This window comes from Rissa tridactyla, chromosome 6 (genome assembly GCF_028500815.1).
Source record: "Rissa tridactyla isolate bRisTri1 chromosome 6, bRisTri1.patW.cur.20221130, whole genome shotgun sequence".
Classification (NCBI taxonomy): Eukaryota; Metazoa; Chordata; class Aves; order Charadriiformes; family Laridae; genus Rissa; species Rissa tridactyla.
Genome location: NC_071471.1, coordinates 15,185,140 through 15,198,359, shown reverse-complemented (window position 1 = coordinate 15,198,359; position 13,220 = coordinate 15,185,140). Strand labels below are relative to the sequence as shown.

At 44.4% G+C, this 13,220-nt stretch overlaps 1 protein-coding gene across 7 annotated transcripts in view; it reads right to left on the bottom strand.

Annotated features, from left to right (window-relative positions):
- Positions 1-9,330, bottom strand: part of UBXN7 (UBX domain protein 7) — a 31,575-nt gene extending 22,245 nt beyond the window's left edge. For 4 of the 7 annotated variants that reach the window (XR_008467085.1, XM_054206351.1, XM_054206346.1 and 1 more), the window contains exons 1-4: positions 9,194-9,330; positions 5,862-6,009; positions 3,782-3,849; positions 756-821 (exon numbers count right to left, since the gene is read on the bottom strand). Coding sequence is in view for 6 of the 7 variants with exons in the window: in XM_054206351.1 (XP_054062326.1) it covers positions 756-821; positions 3,782-3,849; positions 5,862-6,009; positions 9,194-9,269 (358 nt within the window). In the remaining variant the exon portion in view is untranslated. Of the gene's footprint in view, positions 1-755; positions 822-3,781; positions 3,850-5,861; positions 6,010-8,444; positions 9,118-9,193 lie in introns of those variants that run through there. The other 3 variants (XM_054206349.1, XM_054206350.1, XM_054206353.1) reach the window with 3 other exon arrangements.
- Between the last annotated feature and the right edge of the window lie 3,890 nt (positions 9,331-13,220).

Sequence of the window (13,220 nt, the reverse complement as noted above, 5' to 3'; positions counted from 1 at the left end):
ACAGCACCTAAGTATATGGGAACCTGGGCGATGCAAAACACTCCAGCAACGTCAGCGATAACACCCGCACAACAGCTCTAACTCAGCTGTGAAATATCTGGTGTTCTGCTGTCAAAGAATCCTATTCTATAAAACTTAATGGCTTAAACAACAGCCAGTGCTTTGTCATTTGGAGATTCCGTGTATGAACGGACAGACAGTGGTAAACACCAATTAAATTCAAGAGAACCTTGTGTGCAGCCAAGGAAGAAGTCTCAGGGCTACTCAAATCTAGACAAGAAAAATTCAGTGGATGAACTTAATTTCTACATGGGTGTTAGATTCTTCCCACTTTTCAATTCCCTCTAGAGCAGAAAAAGTTGGGTTTTTTAGAGTTATCAGGGAAATATCTGCCATATGAAAGCAGATAGAATACACCGTCTGCAGGCTTTACTTACGTAGCACAGGCAAATATGTGGACCAACATCTTCACTACCTGCTTCATATATCCATTGTTCAGTACTTTCCCTTCAGCCACCCCAGAACAATAAACTAACAACGTTAACTGTACCACAAACATGGAAGAGACATGTGAGCAAACAGCACTGACACAACAAAAATGAACAGAAAACCAAACCCTTCTGCTATACAGCAGGCAATTTAAAAAACATTCAATGACTGAAAACTGTCATAGCTTACAATGGAAACTATCATTCAATCTTAACTTGCATTAGACAAAAATTGAACCTCTAGCTTACTGACGTTTAGACACTTACTGGTTTCTGTTTGAAAATCCCGAAAACCATCAAATATTGAGCGCGCAGGTCTGCGTCTTTTAGGAGCTGAGAAAAATAAAAAAAGTATTTCGATAATTATTTCATAATGCTATCAAAATAATTACATATTTGTACTTTCCATCACGTGCGGGACAACAGATTAGGAACATAAAGCATGAATTATGGGGGACTAAGGTCATGAGGAAGGGCTGGAGGAGGATGAGAGGATGGAAATAGGTAATCTGTAAGACAAATTTCCTAACATATCCTCCCTCCTGCAACCACTACCCCAAAAACAAAACATGTCTCAACAAAACACAGAAGTTTAAAGTTAGTCCTTTCTGATGGGCTCACCCCAGCCCATCAGTGTGTAGTGGAAATGCTGTCACAGCATCAACATATTACAATTCCCACCAAGATTTTTACAAAAGACCTTCAAGTAGATTTTAATCTTTAATCTTAAACTTGAGATTTTAGATTAAATTTGAGATTAAAGTAGATTTCAATCTTAAACTTCAAAAGATTAAACCCTGTGGAAGAATGTTTTCTTTTTTAGGAAACACGTTTCATTTTTCTACTCTCTTATCCAGACCCCCTCCCAACTTCCTGGCTGGACTGGCAACAGCCAAGCTCTTCCACTGGATTCAGTGCCACTGTCCGCAAGGAAACCTTCAGAACAGACCACGTGCAGCTGGACAGAGACGGTGGCCCAGGCAGAAAACTGGAATAGTACCTAAAAGTGCCACTGAAGTCCTATGGTATAGCACAACCACTGTACTTCAGGTGCAAACCAAAACTGCCTGACAAGACTTATTGCAACTATTAATCTGCATTACTATTAACTGAAAGCAGAACAATTTTAGATAGAACTTTAAAAGCCTAATTGTTACATGATAAATAATAAATAAATTAAACCGAGTAATCTAAATACAATGTATACCCACCAGAAACCTTTAATAAGAAAAATTACTTATGGTGGAGAAAGTACGACGTCACATAACAAGTACCTCCAAAATTTGATTTTAGAGACCTTTCTGGTTTTGCACCCACAGCGCATGCAGCATCTTTCATCTTGTGCCACACCAAGAGCAAAGAACGGTACACAGTTCTTGTTCCTTGCATTCTTCTGGTACAGAGAACCAAGGAATATCACAGAAAGTAAGCCTGAATTAGGAACACACCTATGAATAATGCCTTTTTAACTCCAGTAAGTAACATCTCTTTCACCTCTAAATGCTCAGGCACAAGTACAACCCCATTAAAGCCAACTTCAGAGCAACTTTAACCACAGCTAAGAATAGCACTTGAAGGACCACTTCAGCAAAAGCAGCATTTCCCTTGCCAGGCTTAGCTACAGCCTGGCAGTGCTGGTGAAGGTGTTCACAGCAGTCCAGACAGAGGTTTTACTCATATCTTTTGTAGTGTGAGATGGGTTCCATGTATCTGGCACAGCACAAATGGATGAGGTCGTCTCTTCATCTAGAAGAAAACCCAAGCTCCTACAACCACCTCAATATGACACTGTTAAAACCAGAAACTGGCGAGTTCCCTGTTTTGAGGTTAGAGCCGAAAAAAACAAATGAAGTATCTCTCCAGCTTCAGCTGGCTTGTCAGGCTGCTACAGCTTATAAACAGAAGAGGCATTAGTGACCATATTAGCACTGGCGAACGAGACAGTGCCAGGAGCCTATCACTGATCCACAGATCACTCAGTAGGGCAGTCAGTGACAGTGCATCTGAGATCAGCGTGTGACAGGTTGACAGAAAAGCACCAAGAACTTGGGTCAGCAGATCTTACTCCTGCACTTGTTAGATTCTTGAACCCACAGAAGACTACAGACCTTTGTCAAAACCTCTGTTGAGCCACAAAGAAAGCCAGATGAATAAGCTGGTGCAGTATCTTCAGAGAACCCTTAGCAGGGCATCTTCCTCTGGAACCACCTCTCAGCTTGTGCATCCTGGCTAAAGACCTCTCTGATACTGAAAAAAAGGATCAACAGAAAACCAGTTCCAGGGATAAACCTGAAGCTTGGCCGCCTCCTCCTTTCTAGCACGGCGACTAAACAATAGAACATTTCCTATGGGTATGAGACCACTTTAAAGATGAGCACTTGGAATGCCTTCCTTGATAAAATGGGAAGACACTCAATCCACCTGACATGGCAAAAACCATACAAAGAGTCTCACAAGGCTAGAGGAAGTCAGCATAAAAAGAAAGAGCCTTAGATCTCCATACAGGCATGGATGCTATAGAAAAGGAGAGGATAATGCACCAGGCAATCCAGTCCTGCTACAGAAGTTCCACCCCTGTGCTGCTATAAAAGAACCACTAAGGAAAAATGGTTTGAGACTGGGGTTTTGAGATTCAGAATGTTAGCGTATTACATGAGTACTAAACAGTGTTTTAGACAAGCACCCGAAAGAAAATAGCTTTTCCATCACCTGCTTCCTTAGAGCAAAAAAATGTTTCAAAAGCCAAAGTGATACACTGCTTCAGAAAACAAACAAGAAAACCTGCTGCATGGTACAGTTTAGAAAGCAAATTAAATTCCTAAATAAGAAATGGAGAAAACAATGAGTAATCATACAGTTCAGCCCTTCTACCATCTCCCGGACAAACATGCATTCGTCCTCTTCATTTCCACTCGTCAGTCAAAGCTCAAGCTTTTATCCCACCACCTTGAACACTTCCACAGCAGTATCACACGGTTCTGAACCCCAGGAACGCAGACATATACTTATCAGAGCTAATTGGCTGTTGCCTCACAAAGTCTCATGAAACTGGAGTGAGCAAATTGGTACCATTGGGAATGTAGCACCTCTAATGTGCGAGGTTTTCAATAACACTGGTGTATTTCCAAGTATGCAATCATGTTACGTGGCAGTAGAGTTGCGGCAGCAAAAAACACAATAAAAATACATACAATGCTTTCTTCACATTCAGCAATTTCTGTTTTTCTTTTGTCAGTTTGCTCATCTCAAAGTAAAGAAAACAAAAAAAACCCAAAATAAGAACCCAAGCCTACCTCCAAACAAGGGCTCAGGCTCTACTAAAATTTCTTGTTTTTGAGGAATTGGAGCTCGTACTTCATCCCTATCAAAGAGGAAGGGGGGGGAAAAAAAATAATCAGAGAGATGGTAATATTCCAAGTATATTCCGAGTATATAAACCACATCCCATTGTGCTCCAAAGGCTCCAGCAACTTGAATCAACTAAGGAAGGTGTTGTACCGTTGCGCAGAATCAAGAGACTTGGGGTCACCAGGGACCTCAAGAGACCATCCATTCCCACTCATGGCACTGAAGCAGGACTTAGTATATTCTACATTAAGATCTGGCACGGACGACCTTTCTAAGTCTTGACAGAACATTACACAGATCCCTGTGTGACTAGATCCCAGGCTTTGTCAACCAACTATTCAAACATTTTTTTCTTCTTTAACAACTGCCTTGAAACTTGGAAAAGTTTCTTAAAACTTAGCAAAGGCTACAAATTAATCCACTTGCCACCCTCCTCCCCTCATTATCTACATAGAGGGAAAAAAATTAACATCTTCCTTATTATAAGCTTTCTTCTGTTGTAAGGCTTTTTGCTTCTACATGAAACTCACAGTGCTCTCTTTTCCAGAGGAAGGAAAACAAAAGGGTCAAAATGGCCATTTCCCCCAGTTTCGGAAGCCATTCTTTGCTTACCTAGCTGGGCTCCCTCACATATCAACAGCCCAGTTACACTTGCAGAGACTGCTAAACAATCTGAAATTATGACGAGGAGAAAAAAGGGAATCACGAGGGCTCTGAAACAGTATCACTTACTCAGGGTGGTCACCTGGCTCATGGATCTACACGAACGAGGGCAGGGGCTCACCCAATGAAATCCATTGCTATATCCTGCCTATGAACTACTGCTGAAGCACCCTCTTCCCTCGGACTCTTCGAAGTTCTAAAGGGTGCAGTTTGTGGCTCTTGGCCATGCAGGTTTCAAAACGTAACTCATAATGTCAGCAAGATGCACTAACCTTGCTATTAACCTCCACATCTTTGATTGCTGCTGTGAAGCTAGTTATTCTCCATTTTGCATTTGCATATTTATTGTTCTCTCTTCCTAGAAGTAACACTAAGCTGACCAGCACCTGGAGGGTGTCAAGTATAAAAAAGAAAGTATTCCAATAAAAACTCGAATCTCGAGTCACTGATGTGCCAGAAGTTGACTAGAAATAAGAACTCTAACACCTACAGATACAGAGTTTTAACTTCATTACCTGTCAAAGGTTCAAGCAGGAAGGCACTTGTATCAACTATAAGGGTTAGTACTAAACAGTTGTTTCAATTTATACATGTGCTTCAGAAGTGTGAGTGGCAAGCATTTCTTTAAAAGTTAGTTGTCTTTTTCCTGAAGACTTTCATACAGACAAAAGCATGGCTAGGTTTAATTTCGGGTATTTAATTAACGTGACTTATACCAATTACCTTCCACTCAAAATATTCCACTTATCCCAAGCAGACGCATTAACAGGCAGCACTGAAAGACACTCCACCATGCTCAAGTGGAACAACTCTATTTTATTGGCGTCTGATGTGTAAGACACTGATGCAGATTTTGTAGTGGCTTATTCCTCTGCATACTAGTGTACACAATCTAGCCTTTCTAGTGCCAAATCTGGTTACACTTAAAACAACACAATAAAACCCTTACAAATGGGAGTAAGGTCACTACATTTATAAAAACCAAAACAACAGAACTTGCTAACCACCAAATTAATGTAAAGCAAGATCACTGGAGCAACTGAAAAGCAAGAATCTCTTACTACTGGATCCCCACTTTAATCTCTTGAGCTCTGTTTGCAAAAAACGGTATGTATAAGCTACAGAAAACTTCTGAAGTACGTGCAAGAGAGATTAACTTATGTTCCTACACACCAACTTATGTAATAGGAACTTAATTACCCAGAACAATATTGGAGCAATCAATTTAACAAGATCATCAAAAAAGCACATATTAAAGTGAGTTGACAGCAGGTTAGAAGTGACAATTGTCTTATTTGTTCTGCCTTATGCTATTAAATTCTTGAGACAGACTAGTTACAGACATGTTCATTGGGTACATACTCAGTGTGTGGTCGAACAGCAGACACCCCTGCAGAGCTGGTGCTGGGCTCCTCTGCTATGCCTCCACCATCCAGAAACATGGTGACAGCCATCTCCAGGTTATTGTTGCATGCTTCAAGCATATGCTTTCCCACGCTTTCACTGGCACCTGTAATGCCAAAGAAAAATTAAAGCATTCTTTGCAAAGCATTTTGATTGGAAGCGCTAGGAACAGCTGACCAGCAAGCTTTTTCTCTCAAAGCATTAATAATTAGACAGAAAAGTTCATCAGCTGCCATTTACCTCTGAAATACAACTATGAAATGAGATGAACATACATGTCTCACAGGGGAAGAGAATGCCCGCATACCTTCCATCAAAAGAAAACTTAGTGGAAGCAATCTGAGGGATTTTAGCACAGTTTTTCTATTTGTCTAGAGGTCAGACCTTTTCCTGGTACAACTTTCAAAACACGAGTAGGCATACACCGAAAAAATCCTCCCTAACTTAACATTTTAATGGGTGAATATAAATCAGTTGATAAAGTCTTTTAGCTACTTATAATAGATATTTAGAGATGGAAGAAAAGATACTCTGTTTTACTGATAACGCTAAAAGCCGAAAACAAACCAGAAGCTCAGTTCACTTAGCTGGGGGCGGGGGGGGAAGCCAAGAGGGAGAAAGTAGTACTTGTCTGACTTGTCTGCACAGTGATTTGTATAACGGCTAACATTTATTAAAATCTCTCCAAAGCGCAACAAAGTGCAGCCTTATTCTTGCTGCTTAGGATGAATGATCTAAGCAGAACGAAATGATTCTAAGCATCATTTGTAACTCTTTCCTCAGAGGGTCAGCCTCTGCCTCCCAACTACTCCTCAAACACCATACCATCAATGGAAGAACCCTCATCATCTCCTGCACCAAACCCTTTACGTGTCTACTTACTACAGCATCTGTCTCTATAGGTGGTGGGCTGCCAAAGAGCTTATTTTCATATGGGAAGGCTGGTAGGGAAGAAGAGTGGCAAAATGCAGCTGAACCAGTTTGGGAGTAGCTTTTGGATCTGTAGTAACTCTTATAAGGTTCACTGCAAGTCACCAAAACGAAGAAAACACTTTCCCCAGCATCAGAATCACAGATAACATCAGTTTGGGCAAAACGCATTTGGACGTTTCTCAGATTTTCTGGGAAAGACTCAAGAAGCTCTAGTTTGAACAGACTAATAAGAGAGAATACACTTTGAAACTGTTGAGATAAATCAGTCCTAAATGATACGCACCATTACATCAAACCCCAGAGAAAGCCAAGTTCCTGAGGGAATTGGTTTTCCAAAAAAAACCAACCTGCCATGATAAGCGTACTCCGATGGCAGTCAGCTGTATTTTAAGACTTTAATCGAGATGATGAAAGCACAAAATAAAAACTAGTGACATACCAAAAAATGATGCGAAAGCATCAAGTTCGCATTCTTCAAACGAACCGCTCTTTGGCAGTTTCCGCTCATTTCAATGTCAACTGTAGCAATTAAACAACACCTGTATAGTTTGGAATACTCACACCACCCTACAACCTCACTGTACAGTCATGTGAAGTCATTAATTTAGAAGAATTAGAAGAAAAATTATACTCAACCCTTTGATATTTAAGGAGATACCAACACAGAAGGTGCTCACACTGATTATTCATCGCTCCTAAGGAAACTGCCATCACATGACTGTTTTCAGTGCCTGCGCTGGCAAACAGAAAATACTAAATACTTGTTAAGCCTCAAAGCAAATTTCAAAGAGATGCCATCATTTCATTGGTACAGATACATGGGAGCTATATTCCCTTGGCAACACTTTCCTGGATGAGAACACCAAAGAAACAGAATTCTGTCCTCTGGATAAGAGAAATACAATCAAGGACTATTTCTCCTCATTCCCCACTATCACCTACACTAGAATCAAACTGCTGTATAGTATTCATTCAGCCTCTTCCCCACCGACAGGAGTGATCTCGTGCACTTAAAGTTGAAAGCTGCTAACACAAACCACTGCGGGCGTGTGCTTCTGAGTACCTGTCAAATCACGCCAGTAACAGCAAGACAGGCTCTGTAACAACACCCTTTTAGATATAATCTTAAATTCTGTTAAAATGGAAAAACAACACTTCAAAACTCTACTTCAGTAGTGGATGGGTGAAGCCCAGGCAGGTTCTTTTTTTCCTTTTCGAAAGCATAAGAGGGGTGCTTTTACGCTTAATGTAAACCATCAGTGTAAGCACAAGAAGCTGTCAGGAAGAGCAAACTAGCACGACTCCGCCTCTTCTGGTTTGTTTTTTAGCAAATATCTCAGGCACTACTGAAAAGAAAACACAGGGCACATACTATAATGAAAATGTATATGCTGTAGTTGCTTTTTATTCGAGAGGGTTTATTACAAAAGGCTTCTTTAAAGATAGCTGAGCGATCAGTAATTTCCCAGTGGAATGTCCACAGCGTACTGAACCCCCTCCACTCTCCCCTTCAGGATTTGAGTGCGTCCAACGCTGTGTACAGGGACGCAGCCTGAAATCGAGCTGGTTACAGCAACCGAAGTAAAAAGCAATTTCACTTAGACCAACCAAAAGCCGAAGATGTTCCATGACACGCTCCTTCAGCGTTTGATAGGCGATGCCGTAAGCAAAGGGGAGCCACCGTGAAGCAGATTAAACGCAAAGTGGGTCACGCACTCAAAGTGCACAAGCCAAAGCAGGAATTATCACCTGCCGCAAACTTCAATTTAAAAGCGACTTGCTCTTTTCGTCAGCAAACTAAAATCTCAGTAAGTCGGCCATGCTCTAAGGAATTTATTTCTCTTTAGACGCGGACTCGGGGTTCAGCTCCAGCCTCCCTCCCAGCGGTCAGCTTTATTTGCAGAACGCGGCTCCCGGGGCGGGGCGGAGCGCCGGCACCCCGGGGAAGCTCGGCCGACCGGGGACAACCGGGAGGCGCCACCAAGCCGCCGCGAAAAGCGAGGGGGAACCCAAGACGGGTGCCCGGGGCGGGCCTCGGGCACCACCCGCTGCAGCGGGCCGGGCCCCGCAGCCCCTCCGACGACAGGCCCGGGCCTCGCCAGCGCCTCTCGCTTCGGGGAAGGCCGCGGAGGCAGCAGCAGGGCCTCCGGGGAGCAGGGGGAGCCTTCCGGGGCCGCCCGCCGGCGCCGCTCCGCCTCATCCCGCGCAGCGCCTCACGCCGCGGCCCGCTCCTCCCGCCCCCGGCCCGCCGGGGCGGCCGCCCCCTGACGCGGCGGCGGGGGCCGGACGGGAGCCGCCCGTTAAGCACGCAGCGGCGGCGGCCGGGCTCGGCGGGCCCCGGCTTCCGTGTGCCTCACCCGTGATGGCGGTGAACTGCTGGATTAACCCCTTCAGCGCCGAGGAGGAGGCGGCCGAACCCCCGTGCGCCGCCATCTTGCCGCCGCCGCACAACAACCCGCACGCCGCCGGGCCGCGCGCTCTGCGCAGGCGCGACACCCGCCCGCGCCCTTCCTCTGCCCGCCGCCGGGGAGGCGCCGCGCCGGGCCGCCGCGGGCGGGGCGGGGCGGGGCGGGAGTTGCCGTGGCGACGCGGCCCGCCCCGCCCCGCCGCCTGAGCGGCCCCCGGGGAGGCGGGAGTTGCCGTGGCGATGCGGCCCGCCCCGCCCTGCCGCTTTCAGGGGCCCGGGGAGGCGGGAGTCGCCATGGCAACGCGGCCCGCCCCGCCGCCTCAGCGGCCTCCACGGCTTTTGAAACGCCGTCGCTTTCGTTAATCGCGGGGACTCGGGCAGCAGAGGCCTTAGCGGCGTTACTGAAACACTCGCGACATGAGGCCTCTGCTTCCACACCGATTTACCTCGTCACAGAGGCCTACGTCGAAGCAAGGGAACTGTCAGGCCTTTGCCCTTGCACAGAAGCATGTACAGGCAGGGGCGATAGGTGCTGCAAAGGAGGAGGTAGGACCTGAGGTGACCAAGAAACACTGCTGCTGCTGGTCCTGTTTTGAGCTCCTGTCAAGGGAGCTCATTACAAGGCAGTCCGTGCTATCAGGATACTTTTGCTGTCAGTTCTTCAAAGTCAGAAGAGAAACAGCCTCAACAACAAGCATGCCGGGTGTTTTTGATCCCTCTGTGTCCTGGTTTGAGTGATGTGACAAAGGGTTAATTTCTCTTTCAGTAATTTTACTTTTCAGTAAGGTCTCTTCTAATGCTAGGGGAAACTGCATTTTTAAAAGACTCTAGTGAAAATATTTATGAAAATATTTACTTTATAGCCAGCTCTGAGGTGTGGGTTTCAAGGTCTCAGTGTTTTCGATCTCACCAGGTGCGGGGATGAGGAGGAGCGAGACCCGGGCACTTGACCCAAGCTGCCAACAGGATTATTTCATACCATGAACATCACATTCAATATAAATTAGAAAGTTTGCTGAGAAGTTCTCTCTCTCCCTTGATGGCTGAGGTCCAGAGAACTTCTCACTCCGGTGCCGGAACCCTGAGCCCTTCCCTTCCTCCAGATGCCGCAGCGCTCACAGGGTCCCACATTGGCTGTCCCTGCTGGGAGAGCACGGCTTCTGCTGATTGCTGATAGAATGGGCTGGGAATAGTCCTTGTGCATTTTCTACTGGTATCGGGATCAATACTGGTTCTTTAGTATTATTAATGTTAATTATCTAGTCTTATTCTCTTAAATCTGTTTGTATTTCAGCCCTCGGGTTTCCATGTTTTCTCCTGATTTCCCTTCCTGGGTGGGAGGGGATCACTGGGTGAGAGAATAATTGTCTAAACAACAATAAATTGTTGTGGGTTCTTCAAACCATAACACTATGCTACTTGCAGAAATGGCATCTGTAGAAAAGGAATATTTTACTAACTTTCATTTTGTTTTACAACATAGCACTGCACGTGACTGGCCTGCTGCCCACACTGTCAGCAGGCTGGAGTGTTCCAGAGCACCTTGTCATTAACAAAGTGTCAACCAAAGTGAGAGCGCACAGAAAGCAGAGCTTTCCTTAGAAGTTTTAAGACAATTTAAAAACTTGCTGCTGTGAAAACGAGTAGATCTGTACCCTCTCCTGCTCCTCTCCCTACATCCCACCCCCACGCCAGCTTTGGCTCTTAGGGAGGTGACCAAGCCTGACAAAGTATTTGGGTTTTTTGGTACTTGTTTTTTTTTCCCTGGCAGTTGGATGAGCTGAACTTGTTCACAAAGGGGACAAATAAGCCACTAGAGCCAGCTGAAGGCAGAAGGTGAGCTCACCCTTTTGAGCAGCACTGAACCGTTATATCAGCTCAGACAGATGAAAAGATGAACTCTTGCTTCACAAGCACCATTAAACCAGCTGATTTCACCTGCTTCAAAGCGCTCGTACCAATGGAAACAGAGTATTGGTGCAACCAAAATCTAGTCAGCAGTAGCCAAATTCCACCCTCCAACAAGAAAAATCCAAAAGGTTGGGCTGAAGAGGTGCCTGGTGAGGAATGTTATGCCATGCACGCAGTGCATGTGATCAGCTTTGAGATCCGACCTTGGATGAGGCTGCTGGACTGGCCTTCTGGTATAGGTTATAGGTTTTATATATTTTGCAGTTAAAGCTGTGTTTTAACTAATGATTGACTTTTTAGTCTTGTGGGTTTTTTTTCCATCCTGCTTTAAAAAATGACAGTTCTTATGTAAGAAGGTCATTCTTACACTGAAGACAAAACCCAGGAAGTTGGAAAAACACAAATAACCCCCAAATACTTTAACACACCTGCACATAAATATACATACACCAAACTACACTGCTGTACTTTGAAATGGGTAATTTCTGTAATGTTTGTAGTGATTTTCAGTGGAATCACAGCAGCAGGATTTGCTATTGATGGCAAGGAAGTGAGCCCATGTGAGACTGAAGAGTAAGATGCAAAAAGCCCCCACTCCTTACCCAACTTCTAACTGGGATTAGTTCAGTGCATTTCATAAACCTTATATGGAAGAGACACATAATCAACACATTACAAGGAAAAGAAAGAATCCACAAAACAGCTTGTGGAGGGAAAGGGAATGAAACTGGCGTTAAATGCAGCGATCCCATATCCTGGGACATGGCTTCCCGTGCAGCTGAGCTAGTTACACATCGCCCATTGCTGCCTGAAAGGGAAATTCTCCCTTCTGCCTTGCCCTCTTCTGCCTCGATATGTCCCCTACCCCTTGAACACCTGGAATTAGATCGCGGAGAGTCCCCAAGTGCCAGAGCTGGCACAAGCGTAGGAGCCCTGCCATTGGCAGTGAGGTTTTAGAACAGCTCCCAGCGTGTTGCCAAGGTGTCCTCAGATAAGACTGCATGATGCTGCTGAATTAGTGAGCTCTCACACCGCGTTTTTTAAACAAAACGTCTCCTATCTTATTTTTAAGATATTTTTATAATCTTAAATTATAAGAAATTATAATTATATAATAAGAAATTATTATATTATATTATCTTATAATAAGAAATTATAAGAAAATAAATAAGATTTTATTTATCCTAAATTTATTTTACTTAGTGTCAGGGACAGAGCTAGCCCCAAAGCAATGAGAGCAGTAAATTAAGTTTAACCCTAATGAAGTTAAAGGCTGCTAGAGGATATAGATGTCATTTCTAGCTCTTCAGAGTTTACGTGTATATTTAGGTGTATGACCACACATGCTTCCCTTTCTTTCTTTTTCACCCAGTATCTATCAAACATCAGGACCCCGTTGTAAAAGCAACTCCAAAGCCAGCACTGCTGTACTGGAGTATAATGATGATTGATCTGAGAAAAACACAGCAGTTAACCAGGGTCAGAATTTGTAATACACACAAGATTATTTCTTACTTATCAATGGCCAGCAGTTCAAAACACTTGTGATCCAGACTCTGTCAGTGCTAGACATTAAAAGCAGTGATAGAGGGCAGACATTGAAACGCCTTGGGAGGGGTAAGGTACAGCAGGGACGTCAGGACCATAGAAACAAACTGTCTCCGACTGCAGACAGTTGCATCAGGCATAAATTTTGGCAGCCACTGGCTGCAGGGGTGACCTGTGTGGGAAGAGGCCAGGAACTGCCCTGCACCACTCCAAACCTGTTCCTAAACAGCCCGTTACACCAAAACAGCAATAAATCAGAGGAGCTTGTGCTCCCTCTGCTCAGGGATGCTTGAGAATGGGCAGCAGCCACTGTGAGACGCGATCTTAGAAGGAGGAGCTCCATCTTTTCAGTAAATTAAAAATAATCCAATTTCAGAAACTGATTGTATAATGAGGCTGAACAGACTTCAAAAGTAAACTCTTTCTGCTCAACTCTTTTGAAAACGGAGAGTTTACTTCTTACATGCTTATCATGACTGGAAAGGCTGAGTGTCACTAGCACAAAAGCAGTCACTATC